This window comes from Capricornis sumatraensis, chromosome 10 (genome assembly GCF_032405125.1).
Source record: "Capricornis sumatraensis isolate serow.1 chromosome 10, serow.2, whole genome shotgun sequence".
In the NCBI taxonomy this organism is placed as follows: Eukaryota; Metazoa; Chordata; class Mammalia; order Artiodactyla; family Bovidae; genus Capricornis; species Capricornis sumatraensis.
The window spans coordinates 64,659,979-64,687,500 of NC_091078.1; the positions used below are offsets into that span (position 1 = coordinate 64,659,979).

Below are 27,522 nucleotides of genomic sequence, written 5' to 3' on the forward strand. Positions count from 1 at the left end.
AGAAAGCCACATACATACCCAGGGCAGCCATCCTGCCCTGATGCTGAGGAAACTCATGAGAAGACTTTTATCTTTGATAACCCCGAGGATCAGCACAAGCAAGTAGTGAAGGTTAAGGCAAAATTGCAAATAACCTAGCTAAGTGTTAAAGGGATGTTTCAGAACAGACCCAAATCACAAAGACTGAGTGTTATGTATTAAATTAAGTCTATCTCAAAATTCGTATGTTGAAGTCCAAAACCCCAGCACCTCAAATGTGACCTTGTTCAGAAGTGGGGCCATGATGAATGTAACTAGTAAAGTCAAGACGAAGTCTTCAGAGTGGATCTAATCCAATATGAACAGCATCCTTATAATAAGGAAAAATCAGAACACAGAGAAAGAACATCATGTGATGATGAAGGCAACCCAAGGGATGGCAGGCTTGCCAGCAAATTGTCAGAGATAGGCAGGAGGCAAAGAACAGAAAAACTTTCATACCCTGAGAAGGAATAACCCTGTTAACACTTTCATCTTGGACTTCTAGCCTTTCAAACTGTGGAAAAAAGCACACTTCTGTTGTCGAAGTCGCCCAGTCTGTGCTTTGTTACGGAAGCCCTAGCTAACTAATCAGGGCTGTGGACGGCATTTGGTGTTGCTGTTGTTTTTGTTTGTTTTGTTTTAGCTCCTGGCATTTACGGAAATTTTTGTCAAAATGCTAACTGAATGCAAGCTCACAGAGCAGGCACTTCAGTGACTACACAAATGATAAGGAATAGTGTCTTTTTAAGTTCGGAGAAATCTCTGAACAAACCAACAACTTCAGCCTTCCACAAACAGGCACATCAAACCCTGGGAAATGGGGAATCTTAGTTCCAGAGTTACCACAGTACAATATTCAAATGCCCAGTTATCAACAAAAAAAAATTCAAAAAGTGTACAACAAAATAGGTAAGCCCATTCCACTTCAAGGGAAAAAAATGATAGAAACTATCCATTAGTATGCCCTAATGTATACCCCAAAGTATGCCCTAATTAGTAAGATACTGGACTTACCAAATAAAGACCTTAAATTAACATCTTAAATATACTCAAATATTTACAGAAAATAATGAGCAAGGAACAAAACACTAGGAAAATGATGAATATATGGAATGAGAATATTCATAAAGAGATAGAATTTATACTGTTTACCCACAGTTCACACTACTATTTACTTAGTTCTTATGTCTATTTATAATAATAAATTATTACTCTCATTTTGCTGTGCTTTTTAGGAAAGGAATTTTTGTTTCCTGGTTACCAGTACCTAATCAGTGCTTGACAGATAGCAGGCAGTCAGCATTTGTTAACTGATTGACAATAAATGGTCTCTTCCACATTAAGCAGCCCGTTACCTATAGTTCTCTGATATAAAGAAACATTAACTTTGATGTGATGACAGCGGATGCAACTCTGGAGTAGGCAGGTAAAATAAAGAGGGGAGGATGTTTGTAAAGTGAAAGTTTCTGAATGTGATGAGGTGCAGAGCGAGGCTGAGGTGATGAGGGAAGGAACGCATCAAAGGGCAGGGGAGGGAGATGAGACTGATGGGGAGACTCGAAGAATGACTAGCTTTTCTTAGGAGAGGGATACATAAGACAGGCGAAGGAAGAGAGGGGCATCTCTGTGACGTGAATGACACCTGAAGAATGTAACTCAGACAAGATAAAGGGTGAAACAAGACGGCTACAAGAAAGTGCAAGTGTTAGTTGTTCAGTCGTGTTTGTGACCCCACGGACTGTAGCCCGCCAGGCTCCTTTATCCGTGGGATTCACCAAGAAAGGACGCTGGCGTGGGTTGCCATTCCCTTCTCCAGGGATCTTCCTGACGCAGAGATCAAACCTGTGTCTCCTGCACTGCAGGCAGATTTTTTACTGTCTGAGCTACCAGGGGTTATAAGAAGGACATCCTAATATTCAACCATATCCGTCAAGTCATATATATGCTAGGTCTATTAGTAAATGCCAAAGTTTCAGGGGAAAAAGAAAGGGATGGGTGATCCCACAGAACCCATGGGTCTCAGACACTACCCTGAAGGATCAGATTCCAGTTGGGTGTGCTGCCCGTGAGTGTAATCTGTGTTGTCATAGAGCGGGTATGTGGTACCTTTCGAACTGCAGGAGTATTGCTTGGTTTTGCAGGGTAGGCTAATTCTGAAAAAAGCAGAAATTCTTTAAAAGAAAAAAAAGATTAATGATTTGATCTCTCACACACAAACACACACACACATACACACACACAATACCTCTATTTTCCAGATCAACAAGAAATGGTGAAATGGGAAGCCCTGGCATATTGTAGGCAGTGAAAGGATCTGATATGAATATGGGCCAGGAATCTAGACCAGGTTAGAGAGGCTTGGGCTGCTGACCTCCCTACACATCCTCCAAATTTATATCTTTTCAGCCTGCATGGTATACTGGTGCTTTGTCTCTCTTCTTTCTTTGCCATTTGTATCTCTCTGATTTACAAGTTGGTTCTTAAGGAAATGCACTTGATAGTAATTATTCTAGTAAGATATTTTCTTATTTACATCTTTCTTTATCGCCTGTCACCTCCACATTAAGAGGGCAATTCCAGGAGAGCAGGGGTGTGATCTGATTGTCATCTGCTATATATCTCAGTTTTTAGATCAAGGGCTGATACCTTGCTAGAGCTTATAAACATTTATGACAGATTCAATGAAAAACATTGTCATAACACTGAACATGCAATATTCTCACTTCTCTTTCATCAAACAAGGTTATAGGTCTATTATTAATTATAGCATTGCTTAGAAATACTATTGTGGTTTAAGGTGATATTTTATTTCTTGGCATTTTCTGTCATTCCCCTAATAAAACTCTGTGATGTGTGCGGAACATTTCAGGTAATCAGAAAGACTAAAGCAGGGCATATATAAATTGGAGCCAGAAATATTTTCATTCAGCTCTTCATAGCTTTGATCTCTGGTTTTAAGAAAAAAAGAGAATGTCTTTCTATCTTGAGTAAACAAAAAAAAATGCATGAAATAACCAACTTTTTCATGCCAGATCTACAGCACTTTTTGTCTTTTCTCACACACATCACTGATTTAATTCAAGAACCAAGCTGTGCAACAGACCCATTGGAAAACCATCACCAATAGTCAGAGCTATCAGAGTTGTCTTTGAAAATTCATCCTTTATTACGTTCACTCCCTGATGCTAATGATTATGTCAGAGACGAAAAGAGCCTGGCCAATGATCCTTGCTGGCTATAATTAGAGGATGTTGAGGACAGTCTACTCTTGAAGAAGCTGAGCACCGTACAGGGCAGAGTCCATGGCGATTTGACCATTTTGCTTTGAGGACTTGTTGAGGGCTGGAGAGGATGACTGGGGGTCCCTGCTAATGGGGCAACAGAAAATAGCAAAATGCTAGGGATTCCTTGGCTCATCAGACAATACAGAAAGACTAAAAATCATGGAGCTGTTTTGGCTCAGGAGCTGGAGAGGTGCTGTCAAATCTAGAGACATTCTTTTATATCCCATGTAGAGAGCAGCCAAAGGGGCCAGAGCTGACCTTTTCTGGGCACAGTTGTTATCATTGTCTCATTCAAAATAGGGGAAATGACCCCCTGGGCTGGCAAGCACTGAGGCCCTGTTTTCTATAAATGGAGAATAAATACAAATAGAAGACAAAAGTTGAGGAACCTGATTTTCCCAGGACCCATGCCTTTGCTAGCCCTTTGGCCTAAGGCAATTTATTGTCAATTGTTCATGCAAATATAGAGATGATGAGCCAAAAGTTTAGATGTTTGCTGAATGTGTTCCAAATATGGATCTAAAGGAAAAAAAACATGTTGATTACTGAGAAGCTTTTTCTTATTTCTATTTGAAGGTACAACATTATACAACACAGTCAAAGAATAAAAGGGATGTAATAGTGTTCTGCGGAGAAGGCAATGGCATCCCACTGCAGTACTCTTGCGTGGAAACTCCCATGGACAGAGGAGCCTGGTAGGCTGTAGTCCATGGGGTCGCTAAGAGTCAGACACGACTGAGCAACTTCACTTTCACTTTTCACTTTCAGGCATTGGAGAAGGAAATGGCAACCCACTCCAGTGTTCCTGCCTGGAGAAGCCCAGGGATGCCAGAGCCCAGTGGGCTGCCGTCTGTGGGGTCGCACAGAGTTGGACATGACTGAAGCAACTTAGCAGCAGCAGCAGCAGCAGCAGCATCAATAGTGTTCTGAGTATTTGGATAATGTTCCATCCCAGTAGAGTCCACTATGGAACATCCCCAAAATGAAAAAAGATTAAAAAATAGGAGAGGAAGACATACTTGCCCATATGGAATATACTCTAAAGTTTCATTTCATATATTTCACAACTGTGTTTAGAAACCGTAATGCAACTGAAGGCATTTCTTTTTTTATTTCCTTAGGAGTGTGACACCAAATGCACTGCCACAATCCTGTGATCCCATCCTCTATATTAGTGAACAAATCTCCACTCTGTATCAATGCACAAGACAACATGGGTAGACAGAAGTCACACAAGTCTTAAAGAACAATATGAAAAGCCTTGTGTTCTTTCTTGGTAGCATTGCAGAGTTTTGCATGAAGAGGTGCTGTTTTGCCACATTTCAAAAGTACTTTCATTGATAATAGCATTTCCTCACCATCTTGCTCTTGAGGCCACATTTCTTTCTTAGCAGATTCAGGATGCTATCTTGTGTCTACTTTAACAACTTTGAGTATCCCTAGAAACCTATGAAAATGTATTTTATTTCAATAATTTGTATAAAGCTACTTAGTCATTTCCTAAGACATGTTGAACCTGGGTCTTGCAACCATGGAGTTACTAATATGCTTATGATGTGTCTACAGCTTGGGAAGAGAGGACCTCAGCACAGACCCTGTAATGGCTTTGCTTTGGTCCTCACCCAAATCTGACACTTCATCCCTCTACAGAGTCATCTGAGTGAGCCTCCTCATTCCCTTTTATCACATCCCATTTTCATCCTCAGACGCTGCCTAGACTTCAGAGTAAGATACAAATTCCTCAGTATAGTTTACAAGACCTTTCATGATCCAACCCTGGCCCACTTCTCAGCCATTTGTGCCAGGTTCTTATGTGGTATGTATTTCCCCCATCCAGCCAGGCATCCAACCACTTAAAAACCAGTTTGATCACCTGCCAGGCCCGGCCAAGATCAAGGCATTTGTATCAATGATGGCATGTAAAGGATAAGTCTCCAGATAGAGACAAGTTAAGAGATGTTACAATGGTAGGAGCTATGGGAAGGTGCCATACGAGCAACCGATGGAGCCCCGAACCAGACCTAGCTGGAGTGCAGTGACTGTAGATGGCTTCCAAGGAAAACTAGTATCTAATCAGAGACACGCATGTTAGAAAGGAGTTAATCAGGCAAACAGTGCAGTGACCACAACTGCAGGAGAGGGAAGAGCTTCCCAATGAACATAAGTGAGAACATTTTTGAAGAGCTGGAAGAAGTTTAGGATGGCTGCAAAGAAGGTGTGGGTTGCCGAATGAATGATTTAATGTTACCCTGTTATGCCCTGCTCCGTCACTACTCTGTTCCCACCACCTGGGTGGAGAGTAGAGAAGCTTCTCATGGTCCGATGAGCATTAGCACACCTGTTTGTTTCATCTCTCAGGCGTCTTCCACAACCGCAGCATCACCACCCGAGACAAGCTGGCACATTACCTCACCCTAAACCATCTATTCTAAACTGTGTTTACAGTATTTCTATTACATGGTCAACAACTACATTCTGATACATTTCCTCAGCTGTGTATGCTTTGAGCATGGGATTTTTGTCCTTATTTTTCCAACTTAGCACAAAGCAAAGCACACAGTAAATACTTAAATTTTTGAGTGAAAAGGAATGGAAGTAGTTAAACTGTCTTTTGGTTTTGCAGCTCATCTGCAGATGTATTGGTCTGGTTTGGAAGATGGGCAATCTTCTTCGGACTTGTACTGCAATTAATTCAAAGCCTCTCCATGACCACATGGGTGACTTACAGGATTCTTATCTCCCCGAGATAACACAGAAAGGGAACAGTGACAAAACCATAACCTGGATTGTTTAAAAAGCCCACATAGACCATGCAGCCTTCTAGGGAGAATAATTAATTAGACTGGAGTAGAGACAGAATAGAAAGAAAGACAAATATTTGATCTTTTTTGAGTGAGTGGATAGAGTTCTTTTAACATGCGAAGCATGCTGTATGAAATCTTTGGAGACCTGGCCCTTCAGAAAAGGAAGACAAAGCCCAAAAGCAGCAGAGGAGTTCCTTTTCTTTACAGTGTCTTCTTTCAGAAGTAACTTATCTTTTCAAATTAAAGGAGAACTTAAGTTGTAATCAGCAACTTTTGTTACATCAGAAAGATGCCAATAAATGCCCTCTCCTTCTACCTCTCAAAGAATCTTTGTAGCTACAAGGAAAGCAAAGGGAAAGAATAGGGGCAGGAAGCTTAAGAGAAAAAGAATGCAAGGACAAAAGAGACCCAGGAAGGAAAAATGATAGTGATGCCTGGGATGGGTGGTATGCTATATGATCCTGGGGACTGGAGGAGACCCCGAGAGGTAATGGGGGAAAGAATCCAGAGCCTAAGGCTCCAGGCTGCCTTTGCAGGGGGCCCAGGCTTGATCCCCGGTCAGGGAACTAGATCCCACATGCCACAGCTGGGAGTTCACATGCCACAACTTAAGATCCTACGTGCTGCATGCGGCAGCTAAGATCTGGCACAATCAAATAAGTAAATACATAAATCAAAAAAAAAAAAAAAAAGGTGTCCTGCTATGGAAGCAACGACAAATTACAAAGGGAAAATGTTCTCTCAGAAAATGCAGCTCACTTACGCAAACTTGGACTGTGTTATTATTTCACCTCTTATTAAAGATAATGATCTCACAGAAAGCTCTTGCAGCATAATAAAACAAAGATATATGCTAATGGCGATATTATTATGAGAATAACATGATCTTTTCAAGAGAAGACTATCAACTAAAATAACAGACCAGATATAGGGCTTCATTTGTATTTCACGGCTGGAAGTTGGAACAGATCCTGCATACATCATGTAAACCTTAAGAGACTCATGGCCCAGCCACTCCACACCGCACCAACCACTCTCTCAGCAAATCACCTACTGACAAAACTCATACCTTCCACAGTCGCTCGCTTGGGCTGAATGGTGATGGCTCCTTCTGCGATATCCTCATGCTGGTGCAGTGGGTTGATTTTGGATCCCCAGCTGTCTGATCCCACCCAGAGGAAGTGGCCTACTTGGTCAGCTCTTTTGGCTGCTGCAAGGATCTGCCTGTGGAGAGGAACATTAAAAAGATATGTTAATGATAAAGAGTAGCTATTGTACATATACATATCCGGAATCAAGCTGAAGAAAAACAAGCTACTGTTTCTCAAAAAGCAAATAACTGGTAGTAAGCCAAAGGATTTTTATTCTTAATATATAAAGAGATATTGTTAGCCAATAGAAAAATTCAAGGCAGCTTGAGGAAAATAGGCAGAGTATTCAAAGTCAAATGATAAAAGGGGAAATATAAGTAATTAGTTGGCTGCTTATTCACATACATTAAAAATGAGGAAAATATGAATGACAATAATATATTAAATTCACTCCTTATTTTGGCCAAAATGTTTGTTTGGTTTTATTTTGTGTTGTGAGCTTTTTTTTTTATTATCAATTTATTTTAATTGGAGGCTAATTACTTTACAATATTGTCTTGTGTCATGAGCTTTGACATGAGGCTGGAGATGTGAGTACTGCCATTCACTGCTGGTGGTACATATCATTTCTGGAAAGCGATGTACCAGTCTATATGAAGCATCTTAAATTACTTATTAAAATAAGCAGAGCTTCACATTAAGCTTGAAAAATGTACAATCCATATTTATAAATTAAAAAAGTATATAAATAGCAGGGGCAAGAAAAAAAAGGAGGAAATAAAAAAAAAGGAAATTGGTTACTCATGAAGGAAAATTTTACTTCTGCTTACAGAATTCTAGAAATCAGGAGTGTGTCACCCCAGGCAGAAAACAGCTTTTCTGGAAAAATCTGAACTACCCTAGGAAAAAGATTCTAGATATTGACATAGAGACATTTTCTAAGAGAATGGACACCTAGATGCCTGACCAGTCCACTGAGAGGCCTATCAGCTGACAAGTTTTGCCCATGTATGTAGAATTTTCTTGTGTCTTACTCAAATGGGAACTGCCAGAAATGACCCATCATTGTGGAAAATCCACAATATAAAACAGAAACCAAATAAATAAGAAAAAGGAAACTGGTGTGAGGTATGGAGAAGAAATTATGCACACACACAAAAAAAGTAGCTAAATGAGAATCAGGATCTCTATTATTAAGAACAAGAAAGATTGTCAAGAATAAGAAAGAAACAACAATAAAAAAGAGATCTTAGTTATTAAAAGTATGAAATTAAAATTATGTTAGAAGAGATAAAGGCCAAAGAACTAAATAGATATTTCTCCGAAGAAGACATACATATGGCTAACAAACACATGAAAAGATGCTCAACATCACTCATTATCAGAGAAATACAAATCAAAACGACAATGAGGTAACATTTCACGCCAGTCAGAATGGCTGTGATCCAAAAGTCTATAAGCAATAAATGCTGGAGAGGGTGTGGAGAAAAGGGAACCCTCTTACACTGTTGGTGGGAATGCAAACTAGTACAGCCACTATGGAGAACAGTGGGGAGATTCCTTAAAAAACTGGAAATAGAACTGCCATACAACCCAGCAATCCCACTGCTGGGCATACACACCGAGGAAACCAGAATTGAAAGAAACATGTGTACCCCAATGTTCATCGCAGCACTGTTTATAATAGCCAGGACATGGAAGCAACCTAGATGTCCATCAGCAGATGAATGGATAAGAAAGCTTTGGTACATATAACAATAGAGTATTCAGTTCAGTTCAGTTCAGTCGCTCAGTCGTGTCCAACTCTTTGTGACCCCATGAATCGCAGCACACCAGGCCTCCCTGTCCATCACCATCTCCCGGAGCTCACTCAGACTCACGTCCCTAGAGTCCGTGATGCCATCCAGCCATCTCATCCTCTGTCGTCCCCTTCTCCTCCTGCCCCCAATCCCTCCCAGCATCAGAGTCTTTTCCAATGAGTCAACTCTTCGCATGAGGTGGCCAATGTACTGGAGTTTCAGCTTTAGAATCATTCCTTCCAAAGAAATCCCAGGGTTGATCTCCTTCAGAATGGACTGGTTGGGTCTCCTTGCAGTCCAAGGAACTCTCAAGAGTCTTCTCCAACACCACAGTTCAAAAGCATCAATTCTTCGGCGCTCAGCCTTCTTCACTGTCCAACTCTCACATCCATACATGACCACAGGAAAAACCATAGCCTTGACTAGACGGACCTTAGTTGGCAAAGTAATGTCTCTGCTTTAGAATATACAACCTAGGTTAGTCATAACTTTTCTTCCAAGGAGAAAGTGTCTTTAATTTCATGGCTGCAATCACCATCTGCAGTGATTTTGGAGCCCCAAAAAATAAAGTCTGACACTGTTTCCACGGTTTCCCCGTCTATTTCCCATGAAGTGATGGGACCAAATGCCATGATCTTCATTTTCTGAATGTTGAGCTTTAAGCCAACTTTTTTGCTCTCCTCTTTCATTTTCATCATGAGGCTTTTTAGCTCCTCTTCACTTTCTGCGATAAGGGTGGTGTCATCTGCATATCTGACGGTATTGATATTTCTCCCGGCAATCTTGATTCCAGGTTGTGTTTCTTCCAGTCCACGTTTCTCATGATATACTCTGCATAGAAGTTAAATAAGCAGGGTTTCAATATACAGCCTTGATGGACTCCTTTTCCTATTTGGAACCAGTCTATTTTTCCATGTCCAGTTCTAACTGTTGCTTCCTGACCTGCATACAGATTTCTCAAGAGGCACGTTAGGTGGTCTGGTATTCCCATTCAGAATTTTCCACAGTTTATTGTGATCCACACAGTCCAAGACTTTGGCATAGTCAATAAAGCAGAAATAGATGTTTTTCTGGAACTCTCTTGCTTTTTCCATGATTCATTGGAGGTTGGCAATTTGATCTCTGGTTCCTCTGCCTTTTCTAAAACCAGCTTGAATATCGGGAGTTCACGGTTCACATACTGGTGAAGCCTGGCTTGGAGAATTTTGAGCATTACTTTACTAGTATGTGAGATGAGTGCAATTGTTCGGTAGTTTGAGCATTCTTTGGCATTGCCTTTCTTTGGGATTGGAATGAAAACTGACCTTTTCCAGTCCTGTGGCCACTGCTGAGTTTTCCAAATTTGCTGACATATTGAGTGCAACACTTTCACAGCATCATCTTTCAGGATTTGAAATAGCTCAACTGGAATCCCATCACCTCCACTAGCTTTGTTCGTAGTGATGCTTTCTAAGGACCACTTGACTTCACTTTCCAAGATGTCTGGCTCTAGATTAGTGATCACATCATCATGATTATCTGGGTCATGAAGATCTTTTTTGTACAGTTATTCTGTGTATTCTTGCCACCTTTTCTTAATATCTGCTTCTTCTGTTATGTCCAGACCATTTCTGTCCTTTATCGAGCCCATCTTTGCATGAAATGTTCCCTTGGTATCTCTAATTTTCTTAAAGAGATCTCTAGTCTTTTCCATTCTGTTCTTTTCCTCTATTTCTTTGCATTGATTGCTGAAGAAGGCTTTCTTATCTCTTCTTGCTGTTCTTTGGAACTCTGCATTCAGATGCTTATATCTTTCCTTTTCTCCTTTGCTTTTCACCTCTCTTCTTTTCACAGCTATTTGTAAGGCCTCCCCAGACAGACGTTTTGCTTTTTGCATTTCTTTTCCATGGGGATGGTCTTGATCCCTGTCTCCTGTACAATGTCACGAACCTCATTCCATAGATCATCAGGCACTCTATCAGATCTAGGCCCTTGAATCTATTTCTCTCTTCCACTGTATAATCATAAGGGATTTGATTGAGGTCATACCTGAATGGTCTAGCGATTTTCCCTACTTTCTTCAATTTGAGTCTGAATTTGGTAATAAGGAGTTCATGATCTGAGCCACAGTCAGCGCCTGGTCTTGTTTTTGTTGATTGTATAGAGCTTCTCCATCTTTGGCTGCAAAGAATATAATCAATCTGATTTCAGTGTTGACCATCTGGTGATGTCCATGTGTAGAGTCTTCTCTTGTGTTGTTGGAAGAGGGTGTTTGCCATGATCAGTGCATTTTCTTGGCAAAACTCTATTAGTCTTTGCCCTGCTTCATTCCGTATTCCAAGGTCAAATTTGCCTGTTACTCCAGATGTTTCTTGACTTCCTACTTTTGCATTCCAGTCCCCTATAATGAAAAGGACATCTTTTTTGGGTGTTAGTTCTAAACGGTCTTGTAGGTCTTCATAAAACCGTTCAACTTTAGTTTCTTTAGCGTTACTGGTTGGGGCATAGACTTGGATAACTGTGATATTGAATGGTTTGCCTTGGAGACGAACAGAGATCATTCTGTCATTTTTGAGATTGCATCCAAGTACTGCATTTGGACTCTTTTGGAGTATTACACAGCCATTAAAAAGAATTCATTTGAATCAGTTCTAATGAGGTGGATGAAACTGGAGCCTATTATACAGAGTGAAGTAAGTCAGAAAGAAAAACACCAATACAGTATGCTAATGCATAATTATGGAATTTAGAAAGATGGTAACAATAAACCTGTAGGCGAGACAGCAAAAGAGACACAGATGTATAGAACAGTCTTTTGGACTCTGTGGGAGAGGGAGAGGGTGGGATGATTTGGGAGAATGGCATTGAAACATGTATAATATCATATAAGAAACGAATCGCCAGTCCAGGTTTGAGGCATGATACTGGATGCTTGGGGCTAGTGCACTGGGATGACCCAGAGGGATGGTATGGGGAGGGAGGAGGGAGGGAGGTTCAGGATGGGGAACATGTGTACACCTGTGGTGGATTCATGTTGATGTATGGCAAAACCAATACAATATTGTAAAGTAATTAAGCTCCAATTAAAATAAATAAATTTATATTTTAAAAAAATTAAAAAAGAGATAAAGTATAAAGTGAAGAAATATTTTCAGGAAGGAAAACAATATCAAAAAGGTATAGCATATATAAGACAAGATGAGTATCTTAAAGAAAGAAACACAGAAAGACTTACATCCAACTAACAGTATTTCAAGAACAAATGTAAAGAGAAATTAAAGTAATTTTAAAAATAATTTTTAATGAAAAAAAAAAATCCAAGGAATTGAAAGTATGACTTTTCAAATTCAAGGGACTCACTCCAGTATTCTTGCCTGGAGGATCCGATGGACGGAGGAGCCTGGTGGGCTTCAGTCCATGGGGATGCAAAGTGTTGGACATGACTGAGACTAAAACACACGCACACATCCAGCAAATTAACAGGGAAAAACCAAACATGTCAGAGAACTACAATTTCTGAATAAAGTGAGAATAAAGCTTCCAAGGGAAACTGGGACTATTGGAAAGTAATAAGAAGCAGAATATTGCCAACCTCTCCAGAGAGAGAGAGGGAAAAAAAAAAAAATGAATGATGGAGTAATGCCTTCCAAATTTTGAGGGAAAAAAATTTGTAATCTAGAATTCTAATATTTAACACATATAGAATCTCTATACAAATAGAGAATCTCTATACAAATAGAACTGGCATATAGAGAGATGGGTATGGATGGAGAGAGCGAGGGACAGGTGGATGGATGGATAGATAGATATTCAGGGGATATTCAAGATTTTTTGATCCAAACTCAGACTCTCAAATTCCTTGCAAGTTATGAGTTCTATAACTTATCAGTCACCATAGATAGCTGCTATAAATCATTTATTTGCCTGGGATGATGTATTTAAAAATAACTATGTGACCACACCTTACATTTCCAACTAGTAATTAAGTGCGGAGGCAGGTGAAGAATATTTTTAGTCATAAACACAAAAAATGCTTTTCTTTAATTCATCCTTTACTAGAAAATTACTGGAGGGTACATTATAGCTTCCATAAAGAAACTAAATGATGAATAAAAATAAAAGAAATGGAGAGAGAAAGAAAACAAAAAAGTTAAAATAATAAAGACCAGCCTAGTTTAAAACAGAAAGATGGAGTGGGAGGGAAATGTACAGAAAAGCAATGGAACTCAGAGATTATTTTTTAAATATATATATATATATATACACACACACATACATATAAACATAAGAGAAAAGTGATAACCTAGGACATTAACAATAAAATACTAAAGATAACTATGCAAGTTAAAAATCTGTCATATTAATTTGATGAATGAAAAAGCTATCCCTAAAATCACATCATGGAAAAAATACTGCTGTAGTACATAATATTTACATCCTCATAATGTCAACTCTGAGTTTTACTAAATAGAAATCTGATAGTACAATGCTAGGAAGATAAAGGAGGTATGAGACAAGTTCTATATAATGTAAGAGGAATTAATAAACAATATTTTAAATTAATGTTTCCAAAATAGCAATACAGGCACATTTGAGGAAGACCTAAAGAATTAGTTTCAAGAATCAAAATAATTGCTCAAGAAGAACAGAACCAGAGAGTGTGATGGGATGGAAAAGGATGCTAGGGCTTTGCAGAGAAAGTATTTTAATTATATTTTTGTTCCTCTTCAATTATGTGCATTTATTATTTTCACACAATCAATCATTTATACTCTTGAGTTAGAGATACCGTCTCTATTAATCTAACCAAAGGGTATGATCGCTGACGCTGTCAAAATCATACGTTCATTACTGGAGGCAACCTAAACGCAGAGCAGCAGGGAAGTGGCTAAAGAAATGACAGTGCGTCTGAAGGATGCGTTAGAGACCAGTGAGAAACACATGGAGCTCGATTTCTGCAAGCTACTGTTAAGAACAAAAAACGTCACATTAAAAAAAACTGCAAATGATTAGTCATTTCTTACAATAATGAAAACTGGCCTGCATAAATGATTAGATGCATAGTTAAAAGTATAGGGTTGTATGAGAGCACAGAAAAATATGGATAATATATAATTCATTGTTAAAGACAATTCATTGAGAACCTGCTGATGAAGTATGAAAAGGATGTGAGAATCCAACTGAAACAATGTAAGAAAGACAAATTGATGTAAAAACAAAAAATAAAATAAATATTCACCTTAATATGCTTACATAAAAGTGTGGGTTAATTTATTAAGAGAAATAAGATTAAACTGTTTAAACATATTATAGTATTGAAAGTGAGATGTGAACCATAAAAATTAGAATATCAAATAAAAATATCAGATGTGAATGTGAATCTACTGGGGAAAATTTTTAGAATAAAATAACTGCAAATGTTAAACAAGAATTTTATTAGTGGTTATCTCTGAGTGTTAAGATATTAAGTTTTATAGGGGATTACTTACAATCATGGTTTGTGATTATTCTAAACTTTCATTTTTTTAGATAATCAGGGAGCAGAGTAAAGCTAGGAATTCCTTTTATTAAAATGCAACAACAAAAATATTTCCATTATTTTCCAATGGTTTAAAATAGCCACATAGTATTACTTTTATGATCAGAAAAACAGTGTCTCAGGAACAGAATACACTCTTGTCTAACATTCAAATGATCAATACCCATGCCTGATTGAGCACTTATCTTAGCTTCAAAATCTAGATATTAATGTCTTCTCACTGGTATTCTCCGGCAAAGTATTTGACGTTAATGTTCTAAGAAATCTCAAAATTTCCCATCTACAGTGTAAATCTTCTGAGAAAAGAAATAACATAACATTGTGGGTTATCAGACATCAGTGGGCTTAAGCTCATGTTTTGGAAGATATGCACTTGATTTTTATTACTGTAGCCAAGAACTATTACTGCTATCACTTCTTTGAGTCATAGTACACAATGGTTCCAACACACAAATCCTCATGCAAAAAATGATGAGCATAGCTATTGAAATGATTATATACCTTTTAACATTGCCAATTAAAACCATACACTATCTGCAAATGAAGGATATTACGACCAATTAGGCGTCATAGCTATTAGCAACAAATCTTTTAAGTGCCATGTACATGAACATATACCATATTTTAAAATGTCCAAAATATGTATGAAAATCATATATGAGATGATTAAGAGAAGTATGAGTTGACAGATCTGGAGCAAAAAAAAAAAAGAAAAAAAGAAAAAGTCATATCATAAAAACAAAGTGCCTTGAATAACTAAATTACAAAGTGTGGAAGAAAATGCCCTAAGAGCAATAAAATCAGTTCTTTGTAAGGAGACATATACACATTTAAGGGGTGACAGAAATAGTTTCACACAAAAGGGCATGTCTGAAAAACAGACAGAATTTCAACAGGTAGAGAAGGAAAGAAGAAACATCATGAGCCAAGACCGTGATGGAGGAGCTGTTAGGGTACACTGACGAGTCAGTCATGCGTCTTAGGTGGAGAACTGGGTGCATGAAGGTGGGGTCTACATGAAAAAACAGGACCATATTTTAATGCATCATGAAGTTCAGAGAGAGAGGCTTGTACTTAAAATTATTTTTTTTCTGAAATCTTCAGTTTATTTTTAAAAGATAAAGCAAACAGAATTTTAAAGTAATTTTTCTTTTTCCTATTTATTACCCAGGTTTCAGATGGCATATCAAATACATACAGCTTTTTTTCTCAAAGCCCAATAGCTTTGAGTCTCAAAATTTTTCTGCTATAAGTATTTTTAGAAAGTTTATTAATATCCAGGTATCTTACCCACCCTATACCAAGGCTGCCTGTGGATCTTTAGGCTGTATTAGGAAATAGAGAGAACCAGATATTTTAAGAAAAGCAGAAGTAAATTGTATTTCAATGCAGACGGAAGGAAGGGCACATAACCAAGAACAAACACAATTTTGGCATCAACCTGAAGAATAATGTCAAGAGAGCTAAACTAATTCTAGCCCTCAAAGGATACTGACAATAACACAAAGCTTTTGTTTTTGAGCCTTGTTAAAGCTAGAAGAGAAAGGAAATAGATCTATTCCCTTGGGGGAGGTGGTGAGGAATGTTGGTGCATTTGTTTATTTATTTATTTTTAATATATATTTTATTATTAAAAATAATAAATAAAAATATATATTAAAATTATTAAATAGTGGACACTGCACTGGGCATTTCATACATTCATTCAGTGATGTGTACTGAACGTCCACCACTAACTGAGCAATGTGCTATGGGCTAAGGATATGAAAGGAAGTCAAAAGGGGCATCACCTCCATTTTAATGATGCCTTCAGACTAGTGGAGAATATAGACTTCAATTACATGATCAAAGAGTACAAAATGCCCTCAGTGACATTAACTATGCAACCAAGCTGTTATGACAAATTTTCCAAAACTACACAGTTTGGAGGCATCTTTCAGAAGCAACGCTACTGACAGCGCTGGAATGAAGTGGGGAAGGGACGCATTCCAGCAAGCGGGAAGAGAATGAGCAATGGCCTGGAAAGGAAGAAACACAAAGGCCCCCTCACCTACAGCACACAAGCCAGGAGCAGGCATGGAATGAAGTAAGGTTAGAAAAGTACAAGTCCACATTATCATAGAAAGAGTGCAAATGGATTCGCTGATGGGAAAACTGGGACCTCAAAGAGTTGGAGTAGAAGGGTGTGGGATGGGACTTGCCCAAGGTGAGACAGTGGTCATAGCAAAAAAACAAAAAAAACCTCAGGTATCTTGACTTGAGGTTTAATGCTCTTCTCATTTAATAGTCCTGCCACCCACGGTCACAGCTCAGGGCTGGGAAGATGGGTGGACTCAGGGGAAGCATGGGGAACACACAAGGAAGGGAAACATCGGACTGGCCGACTGGCGCGGGGGTGGGTAATGGCCTGGACCCTTCAACTTTGTCTTTGATATAAGATGCTCACTTTCAAATTAAATGAGTTATTATTTGAACTATAAGACAAACAGTTAAAAAATCCAAACAGAGCTTTTCCATCTGCAGAGGTGTAAAGTGATACAACCTCTTTGGAAGACAATATTCACATTTAAGAAAGCACACATCTTTGTCCCAGAAACTCTTTTTCCAGGAATTTATGTTTTAAATAGTTATTAATACAAAAAGTAATATATTTATGTATTATTATTTGCATTATGCTAATGCATCTATACATTGTAAAGGATGTGTACATTAATGTCTTATTCTGGCACACACAGATTTGTGGAAAACAAAGGTTCAGTTCAGTTCAGTTCAGTTCAGTCACTCAGTCATGTTCGACTCTTTGCGACCCCATGAATCGCAGCACGCCAGGCCTCCCTGTCCATCACCAACTCCCGGGGTTCACTCAGACTTGCGTCCATTGAGTCCGTGATGCCATCCAGCCATCTCATCCTTGGTCGTCCCCTTCTCCTCCTGCCCCCAATCCCTCCCAGCATCAGAGTCGTTTCCAATGAGTCAACTCTTCACATGAGGTGGCCAAAGTACTGGAGTTTCAGCTTTAGTATCATTCCTTCCAAAGAAATCTCCTTCAGAATGGACTGGTTGGGTCTCCTTTCAGTCCAAGGGACTCTCAAGAGTCTTCTCCAACACCACAGTTCAAAAGCATCAGTTCTTTGGTGCTCAGCCTTCTTCACAGTCCAACTCTCACATCCATACACGACCACAGGAAAAACCTTAGCCTTGACTAGACGGACCTTAGTCGGCAAAGTAATGTCTCTGCTTTTGAATATACTATCTAGGTTGATCATAACTTTTCTTCCAAGGAGTAAGCATCTTTTAATTTCACGGCTGCAGTCACCATCTGCAGTGATTTTGGAACCCAAAATAAAGTCTGACACTGTTTCCACTGTTTCCCCATCTATTTGCCGTGAAGTGATGGGACCGGATGCCATGATCTTCGTTTTCTGAATGTTGAGCTTTAAGCCAACTTTTTCACTCTCCACTTTCACTTTCATCAAGAGGAAGGTAATTTATAATCACACAAGAAGAAGTAGAAGTGAAGTCACTCAGTCATGTCTGACTCGTTTTGACCCTGTGGACTGTGTAGCCTACCAGGCTTCTCTGCCCATGGAATTTTCCAGGCAAGAGTACTGGAGTGGGTTGCCATTTCCTTCTCCAGGGGATCGTCCCAACCCAGGGATCGAACCCAGGTCTCCTGCACTGCAGGCAGATACTTTACCATCTGAGCCACCAGGGAAGCCCCTAATAATCGCACAAGTCTGTAACCAAATGTCAATCAGTTCGAGAGCGGTTAGATAAACTACAGCAAATACATAAAATGAAATTCTGTGTGGCTGTTGAAAAGTACTGACATTCTGAGACCTCCATGATGAAAGAATAAGCCAAGGTGAGAGCAGGGGTAGAACAAGATAATACACAGTGTTCTACCATTTGTGTAAAAATGTACACACTGACTCTAGAAAAATACACAACTATTACAAAATATACAGCTGCATTACAAAATACAAAAATTACAAAATACAGAGTTATTATTAGCATCTGGAAAGGAGAACCTGTTAGCTAGAGGACAAAATGAATCCAACTTCTTTTTCATTTCTAGATTTCTCAACACTTTTTGATTTTTTAAATCAGTGGTAATTACTGTTTGCTAAAAAAAAAATGGTAAGGATTCGGGACTGAGGCGGCAGTGGTCAGGAAACAACACAGGGCAAATCTGTATTCTATAAGCAGTTTCAAAGGTTAGCACCCCGTGGCTTGGCCAAGAATGCAAGTAATGAGCTAAAAGGGAAAGTCAAATTTGTATTCAGATTTTTGACATCAAAGAGCATCAAGGTAAAGAGACAGAAGAAAAAGTGGACTGGAAAATGCAGACACATGACCAGCTTGGTTTTGAATATCCAAAGTCCAAAGCAGAAGCAATGCTTCTAGAAATAGAAGGCATTTTTCTTTTACATTAGAAGAACTATTAGAAGAACTACTCTTTAGATAAAAGTTTGTTGGTGCACTGGGATGACCCAGACGCATGGTATGGGGTGGGAGATGGGAGTGGGGTTCAGGATTGGGAACACGTGTACACCCGTGGCGGATTCATGTTGATGTATGACAAAACCAATACAATATTTTAAAGTAAAAATAAAAATAATAATAAAAAATAAATAAATAAAAAATAAAAAAATAAAAATAAAAGAACCTTTGAAAGGTCCAGTGGTTTTCTCCTTTTACAAGTCATTGAAAGCAGTTCTTTAGCAAATATGGGGAGAACTACGTGGCAGGAAAAGGCTGCTGCTTCCACGGTTCGCTCTAACTTCTGTAGGGGTAGAAAGCACGAATGGACCTTGCCACCGTGTAATTGTCAATTTGATTCTATGCTATCTTTTCCCTTTCTGTACCAGCACTCTGATCTTTCTGTCCCCTAAACTACAACATGCATGTTAATGAATTTCACCAGGCAGCCTTACTTGATATCCTCATCGTTGGCAAAAAGGACGACGGCCCTGGAGTTGGGGGTGTCCAGGAGCTGCTTGATAATTTTGTCAAAGTCAATGGTCCTGTCTTTGCGTTCCTGGGGGATTCTCACGGACTGGGCAATGCAGAGCCCACCTGTTCAAGAAAAGAAAGCAGAATATCAATTAAGTTCCTGAAGAGATACCAAAGGAACCAGGGAAAGTAGACAGGGAGGAGGGAATTATGAATTCTGAGTACACAGCTCTTCCTTGGTGATCTTGCTGAATGAGCAAGGCTTAGGCTAGTAAGCTGAGTCCTAGGCTGTCATTCATACTTGGCATGCCTTCCAGGGTATGGCATAGCCTCAATGCACTTGGAAACAGCCAGGTATGCCCAGGAATACCAATGATAGTGATTCTGGGGAGGTAGGTTGTAAAAATGTGTAGATGTCAGTTAGGTCAAGTTGGCTGACAGTGCTGCTGTACTTTATAGGACCACTGGTGACTTCAAGCATACTGAAGGTTGAGAGCCACTTAGACAGTGAAACTGGATGGGAGGCCATTAAAATGAATGTTATATGCTACAAGAAAACCACAGTCAGCTGCTGTGAAGTGACGTTGCTGTGAAGTTGCTCAGTCGTGTCTGACTCTTTGTGACCCCATGGACTGTAGCCTACCAGGCTCCTCTGTCCATGGGATTTTCCAATCAGCTACAATATGTATATTAAAGAAAAGTACTCAAAGAGATAAAACTCATGTCAATTTCTATTACTTTTCTGGTGTTTGCAGTCTCATAGTTTTCCTCCTTCACATCCATCTCAGCTTTTCAAGCTCACAGACAATGGAATAAAAAAAAAACAGAACAACAATAAGAATAAGATCAACTATTATAAATCACAGTAATAAACGTTTTTGACTACATGCTGTATACTCAGCCTACAAATAATGTGCTTTATGTATGTTATCTGATCTTAAAAACCTTAAAGGCAGTTAGCATTGCCCTTTCATGTTGGAAGAGAAGGGGATTAAATAAATAAATAGATGTATTTACTGCAGACTTCTCAAGGCTGTCATGCTATTAATTGGCTTACGATACGCAGCCATTTATGAAACAACTGATATCCTCCTCACTACCCCAACACTTGCTTAGTAATCACTCCCCGATGTAGTGTTTTATAAAATACACCTTAAGAAAGGCTGGTATAGGCAAAAGGGGTAGAGAGGATATCTGGAGGTCAAGTCTCAAAGGTCATCCAATGGGCAGAAGACCTAGGGGCAGACACAAGAGGAAAGCTTTGTTCTCTTTGTAACCTGGAGATGCCCATAACCAACGAGTTTATATCCAAAGCACAGACAACTGTGTGGATGCTACCAGGTTTCCATAAATATAAAAAATATAAACTCTATTCTAGAAGTGAGCCTCCATTACATTTTAATCCATTAGACTTAATCAGTGTCAGCTCTCTGTAAGTGGCTCTCAACCTTCAGTGTGCTTGAAGTCACCAATGGTCCTATAAAGTACAGCAACACTGTTAGCCAACTTGACCTAACTGACATTTACAGAATAATCCCCAGGACAACAGAAGAATACACATTATTTTCCAGTGAAAATGGAACATTCATTAAGCTGGACCATCTTCTGGATCATAAAAGGGAAAAATACCCTCAAATTTAAAAAAAAACCTTATGACCTCAGACCACAAGAGAATCAAACTAGAAATGAATAACAGAGAGATAACAGGAAAATCTCCATACACCTGGAAATTAAACAGCACACATTTAAATAACCCATGGGTCAAAAATGAAGTACCAAGAAATTTTAAAATATCTCTAAATGAAAACTAAACTGTAACATCTCAGAATGTATAGATTATAGCTAGACTGATGTTTACAGGAAAATAGTAATAATTAAACACTTAAGTTAGGAAAGAAGAAACACACAGAATCAGTAACCTAAGTTTCCACTTTAATAAATAAGACAAAGAAGAGCTAAACAACTCACCTTCCAAAAGGCAGAAAAGACCACAATGGTATATTACTATACCACTGAGATGTTATGGGGAGGGAGGGGAGGGGGGTTCATGTTTGGGAACACATGTAAGAATTAAAGATTTTAAAATTTAAAAAAAAATTAAAAAATTAATAAAAAAATAAAAAAAATTAGAAGAAGAAAAAAAAGAAATGCTCATTCATCACTGGTAGAAACACACAATGGTACAAACAGTCTGGAAAATAGGTTGGCATTAAATGTTAAATATAGAGTTAACATATAAAGCAGTGGTTCCAATGCTAGGTGTTTTCCAAGTGAACTGAAAAGTTATGTTCACACAAATGTGTTCAAAATGTTTGTAGAAGCTTCATTCCTAATCACTAAAACTGAAAACAAGTAAGACATCTGTTAACAGGTGAATGGATAAATGAAACATAGTCCATGCAGGTGATAGGATATTTTTGAGCAACAAAAGGGAACTACTGATTCTCAGAAGAACATGAATGATTCAAAAATGCATTTTGCTAAGTGAAAAGGTCAAACCAAAAAGAGTACATATTATATAATTCTACTCATATGACATTCCGGGGGAAAAAAGCAAAACCATAGGGTTGGGAAACAGACTAGTGGATGTCAAGATTTAGGAGAGAGAAGAGGGGTTGGCCACAAAGGGACTGCACAAGGACAGCTGGGCAGTGCATGAGGTCTGTATGGTATGTGATGTAGAAATGTGGCTCTCTCTACTTGTTAAAACTCAAAGAACAACGTGTCACAATAACTGGACTTTACTGTATGCAAAATCAACCAAGATATTAGGAGATGCAGACTGTGACAACTGAGGTGAATGGCATTAAGAATGTACCAGCGCATTTCGCTGAAGGGGATGAGTGCAAGAGGAGTTGGCCTAAGCAACTTCCTAAAATAGTGTAAAACCGGCAACTAAGCATAAAGACAAGAAGAACTGCACAGAAAATGGCACTTGGATTTGTAAAATTTTCACAGGAGTTAGCAATACTGGAAAAGCTTTCCATACTCAAGGTGAACAAAACAGGAAATGAATAAGGGGAGACAGGTTTCTCAGAGAGAGATAAAGAATTTATATATAAACAAGAGTGTGGCAAGAATGGACCATGCGGTGTGAGGGAGAGTCAGAGATAGTGTAAACTCATGGTTTATAGCGAGATCCTTCCACGGGTGGGTCATTTGATACATAAATACACGTACACATGGGTTAGTATACATACATACATATGTGCCTTACCACTATCCACTGAGAGAGTCTAGAAATGATACTCCACAGCAGCAAACACACCTAGTGATACTGGTTTTGAAATACCATCTTTCTCCATCTTTTGGAGAAATGGGTGATTCTCAAGTTGGGGAAAAGCATATAAAAGGCAATGTCAGGCAATAAGAAGTTCACAAAAGAGAAAAAAAAAAACACAATAAAGGGGGAGAGGTCAAAAGGACATAGGAGCCAACTTAAAAGAGATCCCAGTGAACAAAGCTAGAATATATTAGCAACAAAGTAAATAATGATGGTAATGAATGACTATCCACAAACTACAATACATGCTCAGGAATCCATACTATTAAAAATGACCAAATCAATCAATAGACCAGAAAGATGGGATGAATCTTCTTCACGGAAAAATCCAAACTAACAAATGTTGATGGATAAGGAGGATAGAGTAAGGACGACAGAATATCACTCTTGGAGCATTAGAGGAAAAACTGTTGCATGCAAGGTCCGCTGATGAATGCTAAAATAAGTATGGGAAACTATAAGAAGACAGTGAACATTTATACAGCTTAAAAGAATCTTGCTCCAAATCTTTACCAGTCATTCAGGTGGTTTAAACATATGCCTACAACTTCTTTGATACTCTTCCTTTGAAAAGGTGGAGATTAATGTTTTTGCCCTTAAATGTGGTCTCGACTTAGTGCCTCACTTCTTAAGAATATGGCAAAGGAAAAAGAATAACTGAATAGTGGAGAGACCCACTGTAACTGGACCACTAAGTTAACATCACTAGTGCTAAGTCACGTTGTTAATGTACCCCCTGAGAGGATGTGATAAGGGTGCCCCCATTTGAATTTCATTCTTCCCCCAAATCCATAACTTTCATCTACCCATGAGAAAAGGTCAGGAAAATCCAAATTGAGGGACAGTCTACATTTCAAATTTCCTGACTTGCACTTTTCAAAATTGTCAAGGTCATAAAACACAAGACTTAGACATTGAAAACTGGATTGGACCCTTGGACAGAAAAAAGACATTCATGCAAAAACTGGTAAAATTTAAATAATGTCTATAGTTAAGAGTATTTTTGCCTTGTTGATTTCTCAATTGTGATAAACTAGTTATCTAAAAGTATTAACATTTGTGAGATGAGTCTGTGGGCATTTTCTTTATAACTCTTCTATAAATTTAAAATTATTTCAAAATAAAACTTAAATTTACACACATATATATGTGTGTGTGTGTATATGTGTGCATGTGTATTTATATGTGTGTGCATATTTATCTGTGTGTGTATTTATATATGTGTGTGTGTGTGCATATTTATCTGTGTGTGTGTGTGTGTGTGTGTGCACGCGCGCACGTGCACATATCCCCTTCATGGATCACTGCCTTGTCGTGGCAGAGGGGCTTATATAATTCAATGAGTCATGCCATGCAGAGTCATCCAAGACGGACAGGTCATAGCAGAGAGTTCTGACAAAACGTGATCCACTGGGGGAGGGAAGGGCAAACCACCCTAGTATAGTTGCCGTGAGAACCTCATGGACTGTCTAAAAAGTCAAAAATACATGACACCAAACGATGAGTCCCCCAGGTCTGGAGGTGTTCACTGTGCTACTGGGAAAGAATAGAGGAGAATTACCAACAGCCCCAGAATGAATGAAGCAGCTGGGCCAAAGTGGATACAACCCTCAGTTGTGGATGTGTCTGGTGATGAAAGAAAAGTCTGAGGTTGCAAAGAACAGTAGTGTATAGAACTGGAATGTTATGTCCATGAATCAAGGAAAATTGGACATGGTCAAACAGGAGATGGTAAGAATAAACATCAACATCCTAGGAATCAGCAAACTAAAATGGATGGGAATGGTCAAATTTAATTCAGATGAAGATTATATCTACCACTGTGGGCAAGAATACCATAGGAGAAACAAAGTAGCCCTCGTAATCAACAAGAGAGTCCAAAATACAGTACTGGAGTGCAACCTCAAAAATGACAGAATGATCTTGGTTTATTTCCAGTACAAGCCATTCAAAATCACAGTAATCCAAGTCTACGCCCCTACCACCGATGCCGAAGTAGCTGAAGGTGATCAGACCTATCAAAGCCTAGAAGACCTCCTAGAAGTAACACCTAAAAGAGATGTTCTCCTCATCATCAGAGATTGGAATGCAAAAGTAGGAAGTCAAGATACACCTGGAGTAATGGGCAAGTCTGGCCTTTGAGAACAAAATGAAGAAGGCCAAAGGTTAACTGAATTCTTCCAAAAGAATGCACTGGCCATAGCAAACACTGTTTGTCAACAACACAAGAGACGACTTTATACATGGACATTACCAAATGGTCAATACCAAAATAAAACTGATTATATTCTTGGCATCCAAAGATGCAGAAGCTGTATACAGTCAGCAAAAATAAGACCTGAAGGTGACTGTGGCTCAGATCATCAGCTTCTGTAGCAAAATTCAGGCTTAAACCAAAGAAAACAAGGGAAAACAATAGGCCAGCCAGGTATAACTTAAATAAAATCCTGTATGAATTTGCAGCAGAGGTAATGAATAGGTTCAAGGGACTAGATCTAGTTAACAGTTTGCCTGATGAACTATGGACAGAGGTCCATAATATTCTTCAGGAGGAGGTGAATAAAGCCATCCCAAAGAAAAAGCAAAGCAAGAAAGCAGAGTGGTTATCTGAGGAGGCTTTACAAATAGTGGAAGAACTAAGAGAAGTGAAAATCAAGGAGGAGAGGGAAAAGTACCTCTAATTAAATGCAGAGTCCCAAAACTTAGCTATAAGAGACACAAAAACCTTCTTCAATGAACAATGCTTAATAATAAAAGGAAACAGCAAAAGGCAAAGACTAGAGATCTCTTCTGGAAAATTGGAAACATCAAGAAAGCATTCCACACAAAGATGGGCACAATAAAAGATAAAAATTGTAGAGACCTAGTAGACGCTGAACAGATCAAGAAGAGATGGAAAGAATATCCAGAGGAACTGTATAAAAAAGATCTTAATGAACTGGATTACTATGATGGTGTGGTTAGTCACACAGAGCCAGACATTCTGGAGTGCAAAGTCAAGTGGGCCTTAAGAAGCACTGCTGTTAATATAGCTAGTGGTTGCAATGAAATTCCAGCAGAACTACTCAGATCCCTAAAGAAGGATGCCATCAAGGTTTTGTATTCATTATGTCAGCAAATCTGGAAGACCCAGCAGTGGCCACAGGATTGGCAAAGGTCAATCCTCATTCCAATTCCCAAGAAGGGTAGTACCAAAGAATGTGCTAACCATCAGACAATTGCACTCATCTCCCAAGCTAGTTAAGTCATACTTAAAATCTTGCATGTTAGGCTTCAGCATTATGTGAGCCAAGAACTTCCAGATGTTCAAGCTAGGCTTAGAAAAGGAAGAGGAACCAGAGATCAAATTGCCAATGTTCACTGGATTACAGAGAAAGCAAGACAATTTCAGAAAAAATGTCTATCTCTGTTTCATCAGCTATGCTAAAGACTTTGACTGTGTGGATCATGACAAACTGTGGAAAACTCTTAGAGAGATGGGAATACCAGACCATCTTACTTGTCTCCTGGGAAACTTGTATGTGGGTCAAGGAGCAAAAGTTAGCACCCTGTATGGAACAACTGATTGGTTCAAGATCGAGAAAGGAGTACAAGAGGGCTGTCTGCCGTTACTCTATTTAACCTATACACTGAGCACATCATGAGAAATGCCGGGCTGGATGACTTATAAGCTGGAATCAAGACAGGCAGGAGAAACATCAACAACCTCAGATATGCAGATGATACCACTCTAATGGCAGAAAATGAAAAGGAAGACCCTCTTGATGAGGGTGAAGGAGGACAGTGAAAAAGCTGGCTTAAGACTAAATATTAAACACACACACACACAAAACAAACACTAAGATCATGGCATCCAGCCTCATTACCTCATGGCAAATGAAGAGGACAAGGTGGAAGTAGTGACAAGATATCCTCTTCTTGGGCTCAAAACCCACTGCGGATGGTGACTGCAGCCATGAAATCAGAAGAGGATTGCATCTTGGTGGGAAAGCAATGGCAAACCTAGACACTATGTTGAAAAGCAGAGACACTACTCTGCCAACAAAGGTCCATATTGTCAAGTGGACAATATGGTGATCCCAGTGGTCATGGATAGTTTTGAGAGCTGGATCATAAAGAAGGCAGACCACCAAAGAATTGATGCCTTTGAACTGTGGTGCTGGATAAAATGCCCCAAATTCCCTTGGACAGCAAGGAGATCAAACCGGTCAATTTTAAGGGAGGTCAAACTGGAATATTCACTGGAAGTACTGATGCTTAAGTGCCAGTATTTTCGGTCATCTGATGCTAACAGATGACTCACTGGAAAAGTCCCTGATGTTGGGAAAGATTGAGGGCAGAAGGAGACGAAGGTGTCAGAGGATGAGATGGTTGGACCGCATCACCAATGCAAAGAACATGAACTTGGGCAAACTCCAGGAGAAGGTGAGGGACAGGGAGGCCTTGCATGCTACAGTCCATGGGGTCACAGAGAGTTGGAAATGAGTGGCTGACTAAACAACAAAAAATGTGTGTGTGTGTGTATATCATCTGTTTATCTAATCCATCTATACCTACCTGACTGTCTATTCTTCTCTATAATGAACACTTATTTAGTAAGTAGTGAATCAGATGCAGGAATCTGAAATTTTAAACTAGAGCTTCATCATGCTGGCTCAGATAGTAAAGAAACTGCCTGCAATGCAGGAGACGTGGGTTCAATCCCTGATTCGGGAAGATCCCCTAGAGAAGGAAATGGCAACTCACTTCAGCATACTTGCCTGGAG

General features: G+C 39.1%; 1 protein-coding gene across 1 annotated transcript in view; it reads right to left on the reverse strand.

Annotated features, from left to right (window-relative positions):
• Window positions 1-27,522, reverse strand: part of GRM7 (glutamate metabotropic receptor 7) — an 881,213-nt gene that overhangs the window by 396,730 nt on the left and 456,961 nt on the right. Inside the window, exons 3-4 of the mRNA XM_068982114.1 lie at window positions 19,455-19,596; window positions 7,179-7,333 (exon numbers count right to left, since the gene is read on the reverse strand). Coding sequence (XP_068838215.1) covers window positions 7,179-7,333; window positions 19,455-19,596 — 297 coding nt within the window. The remainder of the gene's footprint in view (window positions 1-7,178; window positions 7,334-19,454; window positions 19,597-27,522) is intronic.